This window comes from Triticum aestivum, chromosome 5B (assembly GCF_018294505.1).
Source record: "Triticum aestivum cultivar Chinese Spring chromosome 5B, IWGSC CS RefSeq v2.1, whole genome shotgun sequence".
NCBI lineage: Eukaryota > Viridiplantae > Streptophyta > Magnoliopsida > Poales > Poaceae > Triticum > Triticum aestivum.
This window is the reverse complement of record NC_057807.1, coordinates 416,278,058-416,297,398: the sequence shown is the minus strand read 5'-3', so window position 1 is coordinate 416,297,398 and position 19,341 is coordinate 416,278,058. Positions and strand designations below refer to the sequence as shown.

The 19,341-nt window shown below is 48.1% G+C and overlaps 1 protein-coding gene across 1 annotated transcript; it reads right to left on the bottom strand.

Moving 5' to 3' along the window:
* Positions 1 to 16,147: 16,147 nt before the first annotated feature.
* On the bottom strand, positions 16,148 to 19,341 carry LOC123116269 (uncharacterized). The gene is made up of 3 exons (XM_044537250.1): positions 19,076 to 19,341; positions 17,897 to 17,970; positions 16,148 to 16,375 (listed from the first exon to the last, which is right to left on the bottom strand). Exons 1-3 carry the CDS (start codon positions 19,273 to 19,275, stop codon positions 16,302 to 16,304), a joined length of 348 nt encoding a protein of 115 aa, XP_044393185.1. The 5' UTR covers positions 19,276 to 19,341; the 3' UTR covers positions 16,148 to 16,301.

Here is a 19,341-nt window from a genome sequence, read left to right as displayed (position 1 = left end):
TTAGTATAAGCAGGTAGGTAACAATAGCAGGTACAAAAGCAGGCTATGCATCAGAATAGGAGCAAACAATAACAGTAGCAAAATCTAATGCAAGCATGAGAGTATAGAATGGGCGATATCGGGATGATCAAAGGGGGGGGGGGCTTGCCTGGTTGCTCAGGCGAAAAGGAGGGTCGTTGTTGACGTAGTCGATCATGATGGCATCAGCAGCGGTCTCGGGGTCTACCGGAGAGAAGAGGGGGAAGAAGCAGTAAATACACGCAAACATATGCATAAGATGATTATAAGCGGGGCTAGAGGTGTTCTAACGCAGTGCTACACGATACTGATAAAGGGGGATAACATCTGGAAAAGTTTTTCCGGTTCCGGACGTTTGTCAGACAGATGAACCAGAGGGGGAAAATTCAACGTTCGCTATTCTAGGGACGTGTGGGGGACGAACGGATTGCGTGTTTGGATTCGTCTCGTTGTTCTGAGCAACTTTCATGTAAAAAAACTTTTTCATCCGAGTTACCGATTATTTTCTATGATTTATCAAAGTTTATTAACTTTTTAAATTGGCTGGAATTTATTTAATTCGAAAATAATAGTAAATCATTTTGCCACCTAGGGCAGTGCCGGCCAGAGTGCATGACAAGTGGGGTCAGTGAGCAGAGTTGACCCAGTAAAAAATTGACTAGTCAATAGATGAACAGTGCAGGTGGTCCCATGTGTCATTGACTTGCACTTTTTTTTAGTTAGCTTTTTTTAAAAAAAAAACTAACAGTGGTCCACATGTCATCTGCTATTAGACTAACTTAGTTATGACACCCCCGATTCAATCGTACACTAATCATACACGCAAATGTGTACGATCAAGATCAGGGACTCACGGGAAGATATCACAACACAACTCTAGACACAAATCAAAATAATACAAGCTTTATATTACAAGCCAGGGGCATCGAGGGCTGGAATACATATCTCGATACACAAGAGTCAGCGGAAGCAACAATACCTGAGTACAGACATAAGTTAAACAAGGATGCCTTAAGAAGGCTAGCACAAAAGCAACAACGATCGAAGAGGCGAGGCCTCCAGCCTGGGACCTCATAACTACTCCTGGACGTCGACGGTCTTCACGCAGTAGCATCCATCGGCGGTGACATCTGACTTCAGAGATCCAACATCTGGTTGCATCAACCGGAAAGAAGAAAGAAGGGGGAAAAGGGTTAGCAAAGCAACCGTGAGTACTCATCCAAAGTACTCGCAAGCATCAGATCTATACTAAGTATGCATTGGTATCAAATGGAAGGGTTGTATCTATGGACTGAACTGCAGAATGCCAGAATAGAGGGGGAAGGCCTAGCCTATCGAAGACTAGCATCTTCACGCAGCTTCGAGCATCTTACAGCATGTAGAAGAGTAAAGAATAGCAGTTTATAACTAACAAGCATGTTGTAACATTAATGCTCAGAGATCCTTCCTCGACTCCCTGCGAGAAAGCAATCCCGGAGCCACATATCTCAAGTATTCATTTGTAGTTGTATAAGATCAGGATATAAGTCTGAACGTCCATTACCGTGGACACGGTATTCGAATATATAACTTCCCTGCAGGGGTGCACCATGTTACCCAACACGCTCGATCACTCTGGCCGGACACACCTTTCTGTGGTCAATGCCCGCCCTCGAAAGATCAACACGTCGCAGCCCGACCTAGGCTCAGCAAAGAGGTCCCCGCCGGTCTACATCCTAAGCACTCCGGGGTCTGGGCCCATCGCCCGTTGCACTCCGAATCGTTGTGCGCAAGGGGATACCAGCATCACCCGTGAAGTGGATGGCACGATCCGGCCCGGCCACAATGCTGAACTAGACGTCTGACAAAGCTTCGACTGATACCACGACGTCGAGGCCCATATCTATTCTCGCGTGGTGGTTAGTGCGTAAAGGCCAGAGGCCAACTCAGAACAAATACCCAAACCATAGTGTACTATTAGCTTGCGGAGACGAGCAGAGACTCACGATCGAAAGTGACCCCGTCGCCCCATCTCGTGGACTTACGACAAGTGCCTAGAATGCGCGGCCGTGCCACGTAACCATCTTGCGGGTGCTCTCCGGGCCCGCCCGACTTTCACCAAGGTCTCAAGTAAAGTCATTGTAACCGTGTGTCCAGACATCAAGGGTAAAACCCGAGGAATCACCCCCGGTGGATTCCACTCAATGTAATCATCAAGGTGAACGTAAGAGGGACCACCCTCGAGGTTCACTCTTGAGGTGTTGAACGACAGAGCCGTATCGGGAATGGTGAAAGAGGAAATCACCCTCGATGACCATGACCGAATAGCTACACTACAGAATTATCATCAGGAGTGCGTTATGAGGGATCACCCTCGGCACTCGATAGTAGCTCTGGAGAGTCGAGCAACCAAAGGGGCGTGATGTGATGTGAGGTGTCGGGCTCTGGTCGTCGATCACGTCGATCGAGGCGTTGATGATGAACCAGGGGCAACAAGGACAAGTGGGGGGCACTGATGAATCACTAGCCAACCTATACTAAGAAGTTTAGTATAAGCAGGTAGGTAACAATAAGCAGGTACAAAAGCAGGCTATGCATCAGAATAGGAGCAACCAATAACAGTAGCAAAATCTAATGCAAGCATGAGAGTATAGAATGGGCGATATCGGGATGATCAAAGGGGGGGCTTGCCTGGTTGCTCAGACAAGAAGGAGGGTCATCGTCGACGTTGTCGATTATAGCAGCATCGGCAGCCGTCTCGGAGTCTACCAGAGAGAAGAGAGGGAAGAAAAAGTAAATCCACGCAAACATATGCATAACAAGACAATAAGCGGGGCTAGAGGTGTTCTAACACAGTGCTTGGCGATACTGGCGAAGGAGGAAAAACATCCGGGAAAGTTTTCCCGGTTCCGGACGTCTGTCACATAGATGAACCGGAGGGGAAAGTTTGCAGGTTCGCTATGCTAGGAACGTGTGGCGGGCGAAGGGATCACGTATCGCATTCGTCTCGTCGTTCTAAGCAACTTTCATGTACAAAGTTTTTCGATCCGAGTTACGGTTAATTTTCTATTAATTTTCAAAGATTTATCGTTTTATGAAAATTCTTGGAATTAAATAATAATTCGAGTTGACCAAGTCAAAATGACTAGTTAAAAGGGGAGGGTGTTGCCCACATGTCATAGGCAGCACCTAAACTATTCTAATTAATTAGATTAATTAGCATGGGGGCCACTAGTCATAGGTTAGCAACTTACCTAAACAATATTTAACCTAACTAATTGATGATTAGAGCTAATCTAATTTGGGCTAGCCCCTTGTGGCAGTGGCCCAGTCGTGCCACTGTGTGGATGTGCATCACGCACAAGCAAACACATGCACATGGCTATGGCCGTGGCATGGCCAGGATGCGGCAAGCGTGGCGCCGGGGCCGCAGCTAGCAAGTACGGGCCGCGGCGAGTGACGGCGCTAGTGGGAAGCGGCGGCGGCATCAGCAAGGAGCAGCGGTAGCTAGGAGCAGCAGGCAATAGCAGCGGCAAGCTGTAGCACAACAACATTCAGCGATAGCAAGCATCGGCAACAATAGCAGAGGAGCAGCAGCCAAAGCAGCGCAGCAGCAGAAGCAGCAAGCAGAGCAACGAAGCAGCGAGCAGCCGCCGCGGTTGACGAGCAGCAACAAGCCGTGGTGAGGCTACGCGCGGGGGCGCGCGCATAGTAGCGGCAGCAACAGCGCAGGAGCAGGAGCCACACGCACACACGCACGCGTACGCAGGGGTTCGGGAACGACGGTGATGGCGGCCTACGGCGTTCAAATCGAAGGGGAGGAAAGGGTGAATCAGCGGAGGGCCTCACTGCGAGCGCGACGGCGTGGTTGGGGAGGCCAAGGAGGTCGTGGTGGTGTAGATCGACGGCGACGACGACGAGGCAGTGGCGGCCGAGGCGGGGAAGACGACCATGGCGATGGCTACGCGGTGCCCCAGCTTGAAGCGGCACCCGGAACGGACGAAGACGACCGTGGAGGACCTTCTAGACGTGCTCCCGAGTGACGGCGTCGATGGTGGCCGCGGTAACGACAGCAATGAGCTCGATCACCGCGGAGCTTTTGAGCTCGAATTAGAGAGGAAGAGGAGGGGGCCGATTGGGGAGAGAGGGGGGGAAGGATGACGGCGTGCTAGGGTTTCGGCCCGGGGCCAGGGGGAGGCTTATAAGCGGGGTCGGTCGGGCGATGGCCGCCACGGCGCCGTTGGCAGCGACCGATGGCCGCCACGCCCTCCCCTGTCCTCTGTAGCGTGAGGAGGGGATGGGTGAGGTGACTGGGCTGGCCTTTTTGCTAGACGGGCCATAGTGCCCAGTAGAATAAGCCTTTTACCTTTTTGATTTTCTGTTTTATTTATTTCTTTACTACTTTGCATGTTAATTGAGCCACTAAAAGAGTTTTGTTCAATACAAAACTTGGCACAAAAATACAAGGCAATAACCTGGGTTGGTACAAAAAAAAGTTCCAAGCATTTGGGAGTGTTCAATTATTTTTTTGAAATTGAGAAGCTCAAAAAATTAGCTGATGGTTACTAAATAAAATTCCAGGGGCACTGTGGGAATCCAAAAGAGGTTGTTTCGAACATGACAAATAACCAGAGATTATTTGCCACACATTAAACATTTTAGATTTTATGTTTGAATTTTTTTTACTTTAATTTAAATTTGAATTTCGACCGGATTCGAACCAATACGAGCTTAACAATAGTAATCATGATGACATTGCATCATTAGCAGGGAATTACTGTAGATTAATTATCCGGGCGTCACAATTCTTCTCCACTACAAGAAATTGTTGGGGAACGTTGCAGAAAATTAAAAATTTTCCTACGGTTTCACCAAGATCCATCTATGAGTTCATCTAAGCAACGAGTCAAGGGAGAGAGTTTGCATCTACATACCACTTGTAGATCACGAGCGGAAGCTAGCCAAGGGGATGGTGATGATGGAGTCGTACTCGAACGTGATTCAGATCACCGATGTCCAAGTGCTGAACGGACAGCACCTCCGCGTTCAACACACGTACGGGACGGAGACGTCTCCTCCTTCTTGATCCAGCAAGGGGGAAGGAGAGGTTGAGGAAGATTGCTCCAATGGCAGCACGACGGCGTGGTGTAGTTGGTGCAGCAGTACTCCGACAGGGCTTCGCCAAGCATATACGGAGGAGGAGAGGTGTTGGGGAGGGGAGGGGCTGCGCCTTGGCTTGTGGTGTATTGCAGCCCTCCCCTCACCCCTCTATATATAGGGGAAAGGGCAAGGGGGGGCCGGGCCTCTAGGGAAAACCCTAGGGGGGCGGCGGCCAAGGGGTGGGGGGCTTGCCCCCCAAGCAAGGGGGGTGCGCCCCCTTTAGGGTTTCCCCCCCCCCCCCAACCCTAGGCGCATGGGCCCAAAGGGGGGGCGCGCCAAGCCCACTAGGGGCTGGCTGCTATCCCCACGCAGCCCAAGTGGCCCCCCGGGAGGGGTGGCCCCTCCCGGTGGACCCCCGGAACCCTTCCGGTGGTCCTGGTACAATACCGGTATGACCCCGAAACTTTCCGGTGCCCGTTTAACAACTTCCCATGTATAAAACTTTACCTCCGGACCATTCCGGAACTCCTCGTGATGTCCGGGATCTCATCCGGGACTCCGAACAACATTCGGTAGTCACATACTAGTCTTCCTAACAACCCTAGCGTCACCGAACCTTAAGTGTGTAGACCCTACGGGCTCGGGAGACATGCAGACATGACCGAGACTACTCTCGGGCAATAACCATCAGCGGGGTCTGGATACCCATGTTGGCTCCCACATGCTCCTCAATGATTTCATTGGTTGAACCACGATGTCGAGGATTCAATCAAACCCTGTATAGAATTCCCTTTGTCAATCGGTACGTTACTTGCCCGAGACTCGATCGTCGGTATCCCAATACCTTGTTCAGTCTCGTTACCGGCAAGTCACTTTACTCGTACCGTAATGCATGATCCCGTGGCCAACACCTTGGTCACCTTGAGCTCATTATGATGATGCATTACCGAGTGGGCCCAGAGATACCTCTCCGTCATACGGAGTGACAAATCCCAGTCTCGATCCGCATAAAACAATAGATACTTTCGGAGATACCTGTAGTGCACCTTTATAGTCACCCAGTTACGTTGTGACGTTTGATACACCCAAAGCACTCCTATGGTATCCAGGAGTTACACGCTCTCATGGTCAAAGGAAGAGATACTTGACATTGGCAAAGCTCTAGCAAACGAACTACACGATCTTTGTGCTATGCTTAGGATTGGGTCTTGTCCATCACATCATTCTCCTAATGATGTGATCCCGTTATCAACGACATCCAATGTCCATAGCCAGGAAACCATGACTCTCTGTTGATCACAACGAGCTAGTCAACTAGAGGCTCACTAGGGACATATTGTGGTCTATGTATTCACACGTGTATTACGATTTCCGGATAATACAGTTCTAGCATGAATAAAAGACTATTATCATGAACAAAGAAATATAATAATAACACTTTTATTATTGCCTCTAGGGCATATTTCCAACAGTCTCCCACTTGCACTAGAGTCACTAATCTAGTTACATTGTGATGAATCGAACACCCATAGAGTTCTGGTGTTGATCATGTTTTGCTCGCGAGAGAGGTTTAGTCAACGGATCTGCGACATTCAGATCCGTGTGTACTTTGCAAATTTCTATGTCTCCATCTTGAACATTTTCACGGATGGAGTTGAAACGACCCTTGATGTGCCTGGTCTTCTTGTGAAACCTGGGCTCCTTGGCAAGGGCAATAGCTCCAGTGTTGTCACAGAAGAGTTTGATTGGCCCCGACGCATTGGGTATGACTCCTAGGTCGGTGATGAACTCCTTCACCCAAATAGCTTCATGCGCTGCCTCCGAGGCTGCCATGTACTCCGCTTCACATGTAGATCCCGCCACGACGCTCTGCTTGCAGCTGCACCAGCTTACTGCTCCACCATTCAACATATACACGTATCCGGTTTGTGACTTAGAGTCATCCGGATCTGAGTCAAAGCTAGCGTCGACGTAACCCTTTACGACGAGCTCTTCGTCTCCTCCATAAACGAGAAACATGTCCTTTGTCCTTTTCAGGTACTTCAGGATATTCTTGACCGCTGTCCAGTGTTCCTTGCCGAGATTACTCTGGTATCTTGCTACCAAACTTACGGCAAGGTTTACATCAGGTCTGGTACACAGCCTGGCATACATAATAGATCCTATGGCTGAAGCATAGGGGATGACACTCATCTCTTCTTTATCTTTTGCCGTGGTCGGTGACTGAGCCGAGCTCAATCTCACACCTTGTAACATAGGCAAGAACCCCTTCTTGGACTGATCCATTTTGAACCTCTTCAAAATCTTATCAAGGTATGTGCTTTGTGAAAGACCTATGAGGCGTCTCGATCTATCTCTATAGATCTTGATGCCTAATATGTAAGCAGCTTCTCCAAGGTCCTTCATTGAAAAACACTTATTCAAGTAGGCCTTAATGCTGTCCAGAAATTCTATATTATTTCCCATCAAGAGTATGTCATTTACATATAATATGAGAAATGCTACAGAGCTCCCACTCACTTTCTTGTAAACGCAGGCTTCTCCATAAGTCTGCATAAACCCAAACGCTTTGATCATCTCATCAAAGCGAATATTCCAACTCCGAGATGCTTGCACCAGCCCATAAATGGATCGCTGGAGCTTGCATACTTTGTTAGCGTTCTTAGGATCGACAAAACCTTCCGACTGCATCATATACAGTTCTTCCTTAAGATGCCCGTTAAGGAATGCTGTTTTGACGTCCATCTGCCATATCTCATAATCATAGTATGCGGCAATTGCTAACATGATTCGGACGGACTTTAGCTTCGCTACGGGAGAGAATGTCTCGTCGTAGTCAATCCCTTGAACCTGTCGATAACCCTTAGCGACAAGTCGAGCTTTATAGATGGTGACATTACCATCCGCGTCTGTCTTCTTCTTAAAGATCCATTTGTTTTCTATCGCTCGCCGATCATCGGGCAAGTCTGTCAAAGTCCATACTTTGTTTTCATACATGGATTCTATCTCGGATTTCATGGCTTCAAGCCATTTGTTGGAATCTGGGCCCGCCATCGCTTCTTCATAGTTCGAAGGCTCACCGTTGTCTAACAACATGATTTCCAGGACGGGGTTGCCGTACCACTCTGGTGCGGAACGTGTCCTTGTGGACCTACGAAGTTCAGTAGCAACTTGATCCGAAGTACCTTGATCATCATCATTGGTTTCCTCTTCAGTTGGTGTGGGCATCACAGGAACATTTTCCTGAGCTGCACCACTTTCCCGTTCGAGAGGTAGTACTTCATCGAGTTCTACTTTCCTCCCACTTACTTCTTTCGAAAGAAACTCTTTTTCCAGAAAGCATCCGTTCTTGGCAACAAAGATTTTGCCCTCGGATCTTAAGTAGAAGGTATACCCGACAGTTTCCTTAGGGTATCCTATGAAGACGCATTTTTTCGACTTGGGTTCGAGCTTTTCAGGTTGAAGTTTCTTGACATAAGCATCGCATCCCCAAACTTTTAGAAACGACGGCTTAGGTTTCTTCCCAAACCATAATTCATACGGTGTCGTCTCAACGGATTTAGACGGTGCCCTATTTAAAGTGAATGTAGCTGTCTCTAGAGCGTATCCCCAAAATGATAGCGGTAAATCAGTAAGAGACATCATAGACCGCACCATATCCAATAGAGTGCGATTACGACGTTCGGACACACCGTTTCGCTGAGGTGTTCCAGGCGGCGTGAGTTGTGAAACGATTCCACATTTCCTTAAGTGTGTGCCAAATTCGTGACTTAAATATTCTCCTCCACGATCTGATCGTAGGCACTTTATCTTTCGGTCACGTTGATTCTCCACCTCATTCTGAAATTCCTTGAACTTTTCAAAGGTCTCAGACTTGTGTTTCATTAAGTAGACATACCCATATCTACTTAAGTCATCAGTGAGAGTGAGAACATAACGATATCCTCCGCGAGCCTCAACGCTCATTGGACCGCACACATCGGTATGTATGATTTCCAATAGTTTGGTTGCTCGCTCCATTGTTCCGGAGAACGGAGTCTTGGTCATCTTGCCCATGAGGCATGGTTCGCACGTGTCAAACGATTCATAATCAAGAGACTCTAAAAGTCCATCGGCATGGAGCTTCTTCATGCGCTTGACACCAATGTGACCAAGGCGGCAGTGCCACAAGTATGTGGGACTATCGTTATCAACTTTACATCTTTTGGCATCTACACTATGAACATGTGTAATATTACGCTCGAGATTCATTAAGAATAAACCATTGACCATCGGAGCATGACCATAAAACATATCTCTCATATAAATCGAACAACCATTATTCTCAGACTTAAATGAGTAGCCATCTCGTATTAAACGAGATCCAGATACAATGTTCATGCTCAAACTTGGCACTAAATAACAATTATTAAGGTTCAAAACTAATCCCGTAGGTAAATGTAGAGGCAGTGTGCCGACGGCGATCACATCGACTCTGGAACCATTCCCGACGCGCATCGTCACCTCGTCCTTCGCCAGTCTCCGTTTATTCCGCAGCTCCTGCTGTGAGTTACAAATATGAGCAACGGCACCGGTATCAAATACCCAGGAGTTACTACGAGTACTGGTAAGGTACACATCAATTACATGTATATCAAATATACCTTTGGTTTTGCCAGCCTTCTTATCTGCTAAGTATTTGGGGCAGTTCCGCTTCCAGTGACCCTTCCCCTTGCAATAAAAGCACTCAGTCTCAGGCTTAGGTCCATTCTTTGACTTCTTCCCGGTAACTGGCTTACCAGGCGCGGCAACCTCCTTGCCGTCCTTCTTGAAGTTCTTCTTACCCTTGCCCTTCTTGAACTTAGTGGTCTTATTGACCATCAACACTTGATGTTCTTTCTTGATTTCAGCCTCTGCTGACTTCAGCATCGAGAACACTTCAGGAATGGTCTTTTTCCATCCCCTGCATGTTGTAGTTCATCACAAAGCTCTTGTAGCTTGGTGGGAGCGACTGGAGGATTCTGTCAATGACCGCCTCATCTGGGAGGTTAATGTTCAGCTGGGTCATACGGTTGTGCAACCCAGACATCTTCAGGATGTGCTCACTGACAGAACTGTTTTCCTCCATCTTACAACTGTAGAACTTGTCGGAGACATCATATCTCTCGACCCGGGCATGAGCTTGGAAAACTAGTTTCAGCTCTTCGAACATCTCATATGCTCCGTGATGCTCAAAACGCTTTTGGAGCCCCGGTTCTAAGCTGTAAAGCATGCCGCACTGAACGAGGGAGTAATCATCAGCGCGAGTTTGCCAAGCATTCATAATGTCTTGGTTCTCTGGGACGGGAGCGTCACCTAGCGGTCCTTCTAGGACATATTGTTTCCTGGCAGCTATGAGGATGATCCTCAGGTTTTGGACCCAGTCCGTATAGTTGCTGCCATCATCTTTCAGCTTGGTTTTCTCTAGGAACGCGTTGAAGTTCATGTTGACATGAGCGTTGGCCATTTGATCTACAAGACATATTTGCAAAGGTTTTAGACTAAGTTCATGATAATTAAGTTCTAATCAAATTATGAACTCCCACTCAGATTAGACATCCCTTTAGTCATCTAAGTGTTACACGATCCGAGTCGACTAGGCCGTGTCCGATCATCACGTGAGACGGACTAGTCATTGTCGGTGAACATTCTCATGTTGATCGTATCTTCCATACGACTCGTGTTTGACCTTTCGGTCTCCGTGTTCCGAGGCCATGTCTGCACATGCTAGGCTCGTCAAGTTAACCCTAAGTGTTTTCGCTGTGTAAAACTGTCTTACACCCGTTGTATGTGAACGTAAGAATCCATCACACCCGATCATCACGTGGTGCTTAGAAGCGACGAACTGTAGCAACGGTGCACAGTTAGGGGAGAACACTTCTTGAAATTTTTGTAAGGGATCATCTTATTTACTACCGTCGTCCTAAGTAAACAAGATGCATAAACATAATAAACATCACATGCAATTATATAGTTGTGACATGATATGGCCAATATCATATAGCTCCATTGATCTTCATCTTCGGGGCTCCATGATCATCTTGTCACCGGCTTGACACCATGATCTCCATCATCATGATCTCTATCATCGTGTCTTCATGAAGTTGTCACGCCAACGACTACTTCTACTTCTATGGCTAACGCGTTTAGCAATAAAGTAAAGTGAGTTACATGGCGTTCTTCAATGACACACAGGTCATACAAAAAATAAAGACAACTCCTATGGCTCCTGCCGGTTGTCATACTCATCGACATGCAAGTCGTGAATCCTATTACAAAGAACATGATTTCATACATCACAATTCATCATTCATCACAACTTCTGGCCATATCACATCACATGATCAATCGCTGCAAAAACAAGTTAGACGTCCTCTAATTGTTGTTGCATCTTTTACGTGGCTGCAATTGGGTTCTAGCAAGAACATTTTCTTACCTACGAATAACCACAACGTGATTTTGTCAACTTCTATTTACCCTTCATAAGGGCCCTTTTCATCGAATCCGCTCCAACTAAAGTGGGAGAGACAGACACCCGCCAGCCACCTTATGCAACTAGTGCATGTCAGTCGGTGGAACCGGTCTCACGTAAGCGTACGTGTAAGGTTGGTCCGGGCCGCTTCATCCCATAATACCGCCGAAGCAAGAAAAGACTAGTAGAGGCAAGTAAGATGACAAAATCCACGCCCACAACAAAATTGTGTTCTACTCGTGCAAAGAGAACTACGCATAGACCTAGCTCATGATGCCACTGTTGGGGAACGTTGCAGAAAATTAAAATTTTTCCTACGGTTTCACCAAGATCCATCTATGAGTTCATCTAAGCAACGAGTCAAGGGAGAGAGTTTGCATCTACATACCACTTGTAGATCACGAGCGGAAGCTAGCCAAGGGGATGGTGATGATGGAGTCGTACTCGAACGTGATTCGGATCACCGATGTCCAAGTGTTGAACGGACAGCACCTCCGTGTTCAACACACGTACGGGACGGGAGACGTCTCCTCCTTCTTGATCCAGCAAGGGGGAAGGAGAGGTTGAGGAAGATTGCTCCAACGGCAGCACGACGACGTGGTGTAGTTGGTGCAGCAGTACTCCGACAGGGCTTCGCCAAGCATATACGGAGGAGGAGAGGTGTTGGGGAGGGGAGGGGCTGCGCCTTGGCTTGTGGTGTATTGCAGCCCTCCCCTCACCCCTCTATATATAGGGGAAAGGGCAAGGGGGGGCCGGCCCTCTAGGGAAAACCCTAGGGGGGGCGGCGGCCAAGGGGTGGGGGGCTTGCCCCCCAAGCAAGGGGGGTGCGCCCCCTTTAGGGTTCCCCCCCCCAACCCTAGGCGCATGGGCCCAAAGGGGGGGCGCGCCAAGCCCACTAGGGGCTGGCTGCTATCCCCACGCAGCCAAGTGCCCCCCCCCGGGAGGGGTGGCCCCTCCCGGTGGACCCCTGGAACCCTTCCGGTGGTCCTGGTACAATACCGGTATGACCCCGAAACTTTCCGGTGCCCGTTTAACAACTTCCCATGTATAAAACTTTACCTCCGGACCATTCCGGAACTCCTCGTGACGTCCGGGATCTCATCCGGGACTCCGAACAACATTCGGTAGTCACATACTAGTCTTCCTAACAACCCTAGCATCACCGAACCTTAAGTGTGTAGACCCTACGGGCTCGGGAGACATGCAGACATGACCGAGACTACTCTCGGGCAATAACCATCAGCGGGGTCTGGATACCCATGTTGGCTCCCACATGCTCCTCAATGATTTCATTGGTTGAACCACGATGTCGAGGATTCGATCAAACCCTGTATACAATTCCCTTTGTCAATCGGTACGTTACTTGCCCGAGACTCGATCGTCGGTATCCCAATACCTTGTTCAGTCTTGTTACCGGCAAGTAACTTTACTCGTACTGTAATGCATGATCCCGTGGCCAACACCTTGGTCACCTTGAGCTCATTATGATGATGCATTACCGAGTGGGCCCAGAGATACCTCTCCGTCATACGGAGTGACAAATCCCAGTCTCGATCCGCATAAAACAATAGATACTTTCGGAGATACCTGTAGTGCACCTTTATAGTCACCTAGTTACGTTGTGACGTTTGATACACCCAAAGCACTCCTACGGTATCCAGGAGTTACACGCTCTCATGGTCAAAGGAAGAGATACTTGACATTGGCAAAGCTCTAGCAAACGAACTACACGATCTTTGTGCTATGCTTAGGATTGGGTCTTGTCCATCACATCATTCTCCTAATGATGTGATCCCGTTATCAACGACATCCAATGTCCAGAGCCAGGAAACCATGACTATCTGTTGATCACAACGAGCTAGTCAACTAGAGGCTCACTAGGGACATATTGTGGTCTATGTATTCACACGTGTATTACGATTTCCGGATAATACAGTTATAGCATGAATAAAAGACTATTATCATGAACAAAGAAATATAATAATAACACTTTTATTATTGCCTCTAGGGCATATTTCCAACAGAAATCTCGTCCCAAGATTTAAGGGATGGAGTAAGGGGAAAGACTCAGGAAGGACGGGGCTCAACACAAGATAGGTACCTTGGGGCTATCTCGCTGAACATAGCATAGAGGCATCTCTCGAGCTGAAATTCAAGAAGTCATCGAGAGCAAGGTAAGGTGGTGCAATAAGAAGCTTTAAGCGGGTAGGCAATCTTTCGTTACCTGAAACAGAGGGTGAAAGGGGTTCAGAGCAATGGGAATAAGTATTGCGTCTGATACCAGAACGGATCACAAGGAAGGTGGCCCGTGAATTACATACGAAGCCATGTGGATGTATAGGAGAGTCAGGTTTCGATCTTGTGGAACTGTGGGTTATGGGCCCACCATGTGGATCAAAAAGTAGGAAGGGTGATGTCATCTTGCACGATCTTGATAGCAAGGTATGTCTGACAATAACCTCTCAGTTTTGTCGGCAACAACACGTACCAAGGGCGAGGGACGAAGAGAACCATTTTCCTGCTCGTTAAGACGAGGCGGACCAATAGGCAAAGTTCTCGTTCAACGGTGGCTACCGGGATGTCATCAACAATAGTAACAAGGTCTTACTAACAGAGTTGTACACCGAGGTGTTTACATAAGCAGTGAATTATCACTGCTCATATATGTTACATTACAAGAAAGTTTAAACAAAACAATGGAAAGGAAAGTGTAGACATCGAATCAGTTATCGGCGTTCTCGAGTGTCTAATAACCCAGAACCCGTAGAAACTTGGAATCACCGAGAATTAAAAGTTCATGAAGAACTCATAAGATGTTATGTAGTTCTGCGGTATTCTCGAGATACCAGAGGGTAATACTCGAGGGTAGAGCAGAATAGAGGCTTGACAGTTGAAATGATCTGAAGAAGACAAGTACTTTAACTCGTTTGAGAAATGCAATCAAAGGATAACAGTCATGGTCGGAACCACGGTTGCCAAGGACCAAGCATAGATACAATATGAACTCATCGCAAGGGGGCTATTATTATAACAAGAAGCTTCCATGTTAAGCTCCACATCGGGTCCATGGTTATGAACACAAGGCTCAAGGTCGACTCCCACTTCTCTAATGCACAACTTTTCATTTACTTCTCGTCTTGGACAAGTTGTAGAATTGAAAATTTATCCAAAGAAACGCCAGTAGATATAGCCCGCATAATCTTCGGGTTCACATAGATTAGGGAAGGCGTAGGCTCAAGCCATCGGGGCATCTTAGGAACACATACCACAAACTTTAGGAATAAATAACTCAAGCTCGGAGGCGGAGCATGGTTGACAAAAGCAGGGGATTTACCAAAGGCATTCTGTATCCAAGGAAAAGCTCACAAGGTTATTGAATATGAAGGACACTGTCGGATAGAACCCAACAAAGAATCTGGTTGTCCACGAGGGATCTGATGTGAGTAACGGTACTCAACCAGAAGAAGAAAGAATGTGAGGAGGACAGATTATAGAAGCAACTGACTAATTCAGAGTTCAAATGCAAAGGAATTACGATTTCCAAAATCAAGGGATCAGAAGCAAACGCTCTGACCAAGGATGGTTAAGTTGAATAGAGTTAGGGCACAATCGATGGAAATCTGATTGGCCAAGAACCAGCTCGTGTTCGGGAAGACGTCTGAGCCAGAAAGATAATCTATAAGGATCAACTGATGATTGCGACACAGACATATCAAATAAAAAGACTCAAAATGATAATGACAAAGGACGTCAATGGATACTGCTAGGCATATGGAATTAACCAGAGTATAGGCAGGTAAGACCTTCTAGAGCAATAGGCGATAGAGGTCATCGAAAGCTCGGATTGTATTAAAAAGTATCTTATGAAGCATAAGAATAACTGGGGATGAATGGATACTCGATAAAAGCGAGTAATTATCCGTAGGGATATTCATGCGGCAAGGAACTGCAGGGCAGTAAGCATAAAGAATTCTCGGAACATCGAAGAATATTTCAGGACATCTTGTAGTAACAAGAGCAACTGGGGATGAAGGTATGAACGACAACATAGGTAGTTACGCATAAGGATTTATCGGTGGTAGGGATCGCAACGCAAAGTGTACGAGGGAATCGGTAAAACATCGGAGAGTATCTTCAAAATCTTCTGGTGAAGCGGGCCATCATTTGGAATGAAGTGGCTCTCCGGGAGAAGTATTTACGAGAACCTAGAGTAGAGTTAGCAAAACCATTTAACCCGAATAGAAGAGAGATCAGATTCCCAGAGTATAGACGAGGAATAAAAGATCGTAATAGCACCCAACTGGTGACGTGGGCCCGTAAGCCACACAACCATGTTAGTAAAACCGTTTTTGAAGACTAGACTCAACTTCGGCCAAGGAGTTGGAAAGGGGGATCCTACAGGCTGTCGGCTCTGATACCAACTTGTGACGCCTCCGATTCAATCGTACACTAATCATACACGCAAATGTGTACGATCAAGATCAGGGACTCACGGGAAGATATCACAACACAACTCTAGACACAAATCAAAATAATACAAGCTTTATATTACAAGCCAGGGGCATCGAGGGCTCGAATACATATCGATACACAAGAGTCAGCGGAAGCAACAATATCTGAGTACAGACATAAGTTAAACAAGGATGCCTTAAGAAGGCTAGCACAAAAGCAACAACGATCGAAGAGGCAAGGCCTCCTGCCTGGGACCTCCTAACTACTCCTGGACGTCGACGGTCTTCACGCAGTAGCATCCATCGGCGGTGACATCTGGCTTCAGGGATCCAACATCTGGTTGCATCAACCGGAAAGAAGAAAGAAGGGGGGGGAAAGGGGTAGCAAAGCAACCGTGAGTACTCATCCAAAGTACTCGCAAGCATCAGATCTATACTAAGTATGCATTGGTATCAAATGGAAGGGTTGTATCTGTGGACTGAACTGCAGAATGCCAGAATAGAGGGGGAAGGCCTAGCCTATCGAAGACTAGCATCTTCACGCAGCTCCGAGCATCTTACATCATGTAGAAGAGTAAAGAGTAGCAGTTTATAATTAACAAGCATGTTGTAACATTAATGCTCAGAGATCCTTCCTCGACTCCCTGCGAGAAAGCAATCCCGGAGCCACATATCTCAAGTATTCATTTGTAGTTGTATAAGATCAGGATATAAGTCTGAACGTCCATTACCGTGGACACGGTATTTGAATATATAACTTCCCTGCAGGGGTGCACCACGTTACCCAACACGCTCGATCACTCTGGCCGGACACACCTTTCTGGGGTCAATGCCCTCCCTTGGAAGATCAACATGTCGCAGCCAGACCTAGGCTCAACAGAGAGGTCCCCGCCGGTCTACATCCTAAGCACTCCGGGGTCTGGGCCCATCGCCCGTTGCACTCCGGATCGTTGTGCGCAAGGGGATACCAGCATCACCCGTGAAGTGGATGGCACGATCTGGCCCGGCCACAATGCTGAACTGGACGTCTGACAAAGCTTCGACTGATACCACGACGTCGAGGCCCATATTTATTCTCGCGTGGTGGTTAGTGCGTAAAGGCCAGAGGCCAACTCAGAACAAATACCCAAACCATAGTGTATTATTAGCTTGCGGAGACGAGAAGAGACTCACGATCGAAAGTGACCCCGTCGCCCCGTCTCGTGGACTTACGACAAGGGCCTAGAATGCCCGGCCGTGCCACGTAACCATCTTGCGGGTGCTCTTCGGGCCCGCCCGACTTTCACCAAGGTCTCAAGTAAAGTCATTGTAACCGTGTGTCCAGACATCAAGGGGAAAACCCGAGGAATCAGCCCCGATGGATTCCACTCAATGTAATCATCAAGGTGAACGTAAGAGGGACCACCCTCGAGGTTCACTCTTGAGGTGTTGAACGACAGAGCCGTATCGGGAATGGTGAAAGAGGAAATCACCCTCGATGACCACGACCGGATAGCTACACTACAGAATTATCATCAGGAGTGTGTTATGAGGGATCACCCTCGGCACTCGATAGTAGCTCTGCAGAGTCGAGCAACTAAAGGGGCGTGATGTGATGTGAGGTGTCGGACTCTGGTCGTCGATCACGTCGATCGAGGCGTTGATGATGAAGCAGGGGCAACAAGGACAAGTGGGGGTCACTAATGGATCACTAGCCAACCTATACTAAGCAGTTTAGTATAAGCAGGTATGTAACAATAAGCAGGTACAAAAGTAGGCTATGCATCAGAATAGGAGCAAACAATAACAGTAGCAAAATCTAATGCAAGCATGAGAGTATAGAATGGGCGATATCGGGATGATCAAAGGGGGGGCTTGCCTAGTTGCTCAGACAAGAAGGAGGGTCGTCGTCGATGTTGTCGATTATAGCGGCATCCGTGGCCGTCTCGGAGTCTACCGGAAAGAAGAGGGAAGAAAAAGTAAATACACGCAAACATATGCATAACAAGACAATAAGCGGGGCTAGAGGTGTTCTAACACAGTGCTAGACGATACTGGCGAAGGAGGAAAAACATCCGGGAAAGTTTTCCCGGTTCCGGACGTCTGTCACATAGATGAATCGGAGGGGAAAGTTTGCTGGTTCGCTATGCTAGGGACGTGTGGCGGGTGAACGGATCGCGTGTTCGCATTCGTCTTGTCGTTCTGAGCAACTTTCATGTACAAAGTTTTTCGATCCGAGTTACGGTTAATTTTCTATTAATTTTCAAAGATTTATCATTTTATGAAAATTCCTGGAATTAAATAATAATTCGAGTTGACCAAGTCAAAATGACTAGTTAAAAGGGGAGGGTGTGGCCCACATGTCATAGGCAGCACCTAAACTATTCTAATTAATTAGATTAATCGGCATGGGGGCCACTAGTCATAGGTTAGCAACTTACCTAAACAATATTTAACCTAACTAATTGATGATTAGAGCTAATCTAATTTGGGCTAGCCCCTTGTGGCAGTGGCCCAGTCGTGCCACTGTGTGGATGTGCATCACGCACAAGCAAACACATGCACATGGCTATGGCCGTGGCATGGCCAGGATGCGGCAAGCGTGGCGCCGGGGCTGCAGCTAGCAAGTACGGGCCGCGGCGAGTGACGGCGCTAGTGGGAAGCAGCGGCGGCATCAGCAAGGAGCAGCGGCGGCATCAGCAAGGAGCAGCGGTAGCTAGGAGCAGCAGGCAATAGCAGCGGCAAGCTGTAGCACAACAACATTCAGCGATAGCAAGCATCGGCAACAATAGCAGAGGAGCAGCAGCCAAAGCAGCGCAGCAGCAGAAGCAGCAAGCAGAGCAACGAAGCAGCGAGCAGCCGCCGCGGTTGACGAGCAGCAACAAGCCGTGGTGAGGCTACGCGCGGGGGCGCGCGCATAGTAGCGGCAGCAACAGCGCAGGAGCAGGAGCCACACGCACACACGCACGCGTACGCAGGGGTTCGGGAACGACGGTGATGGCGGCCTACGGCGTTCAAATCGAAGGGGAGGAAAGGGTGAATCAGCGGAGGGCCTCACTGCGAGCGCGACGGCGTGGTTGGGGAGGCCGAGGAGGTCGTGGTTGTGTAGATCGACGGCGACGACGACGAGGCAGTGGCGGCCGAGGCGGGGAAGACGACCATGGCGATGGCTACGCGGTGCCCCAGCTTGAAGCGGCACCCGGAACGGACGAAGACGACCGTGGAGGACCTTCTGGACGTGCTCCCGAGTGACGGCATCGATGGTGGCCGCGGTAACGACAGCAATGAGCTCGATCACCGCGGAGCTTTTGAGCTCGAATTAGA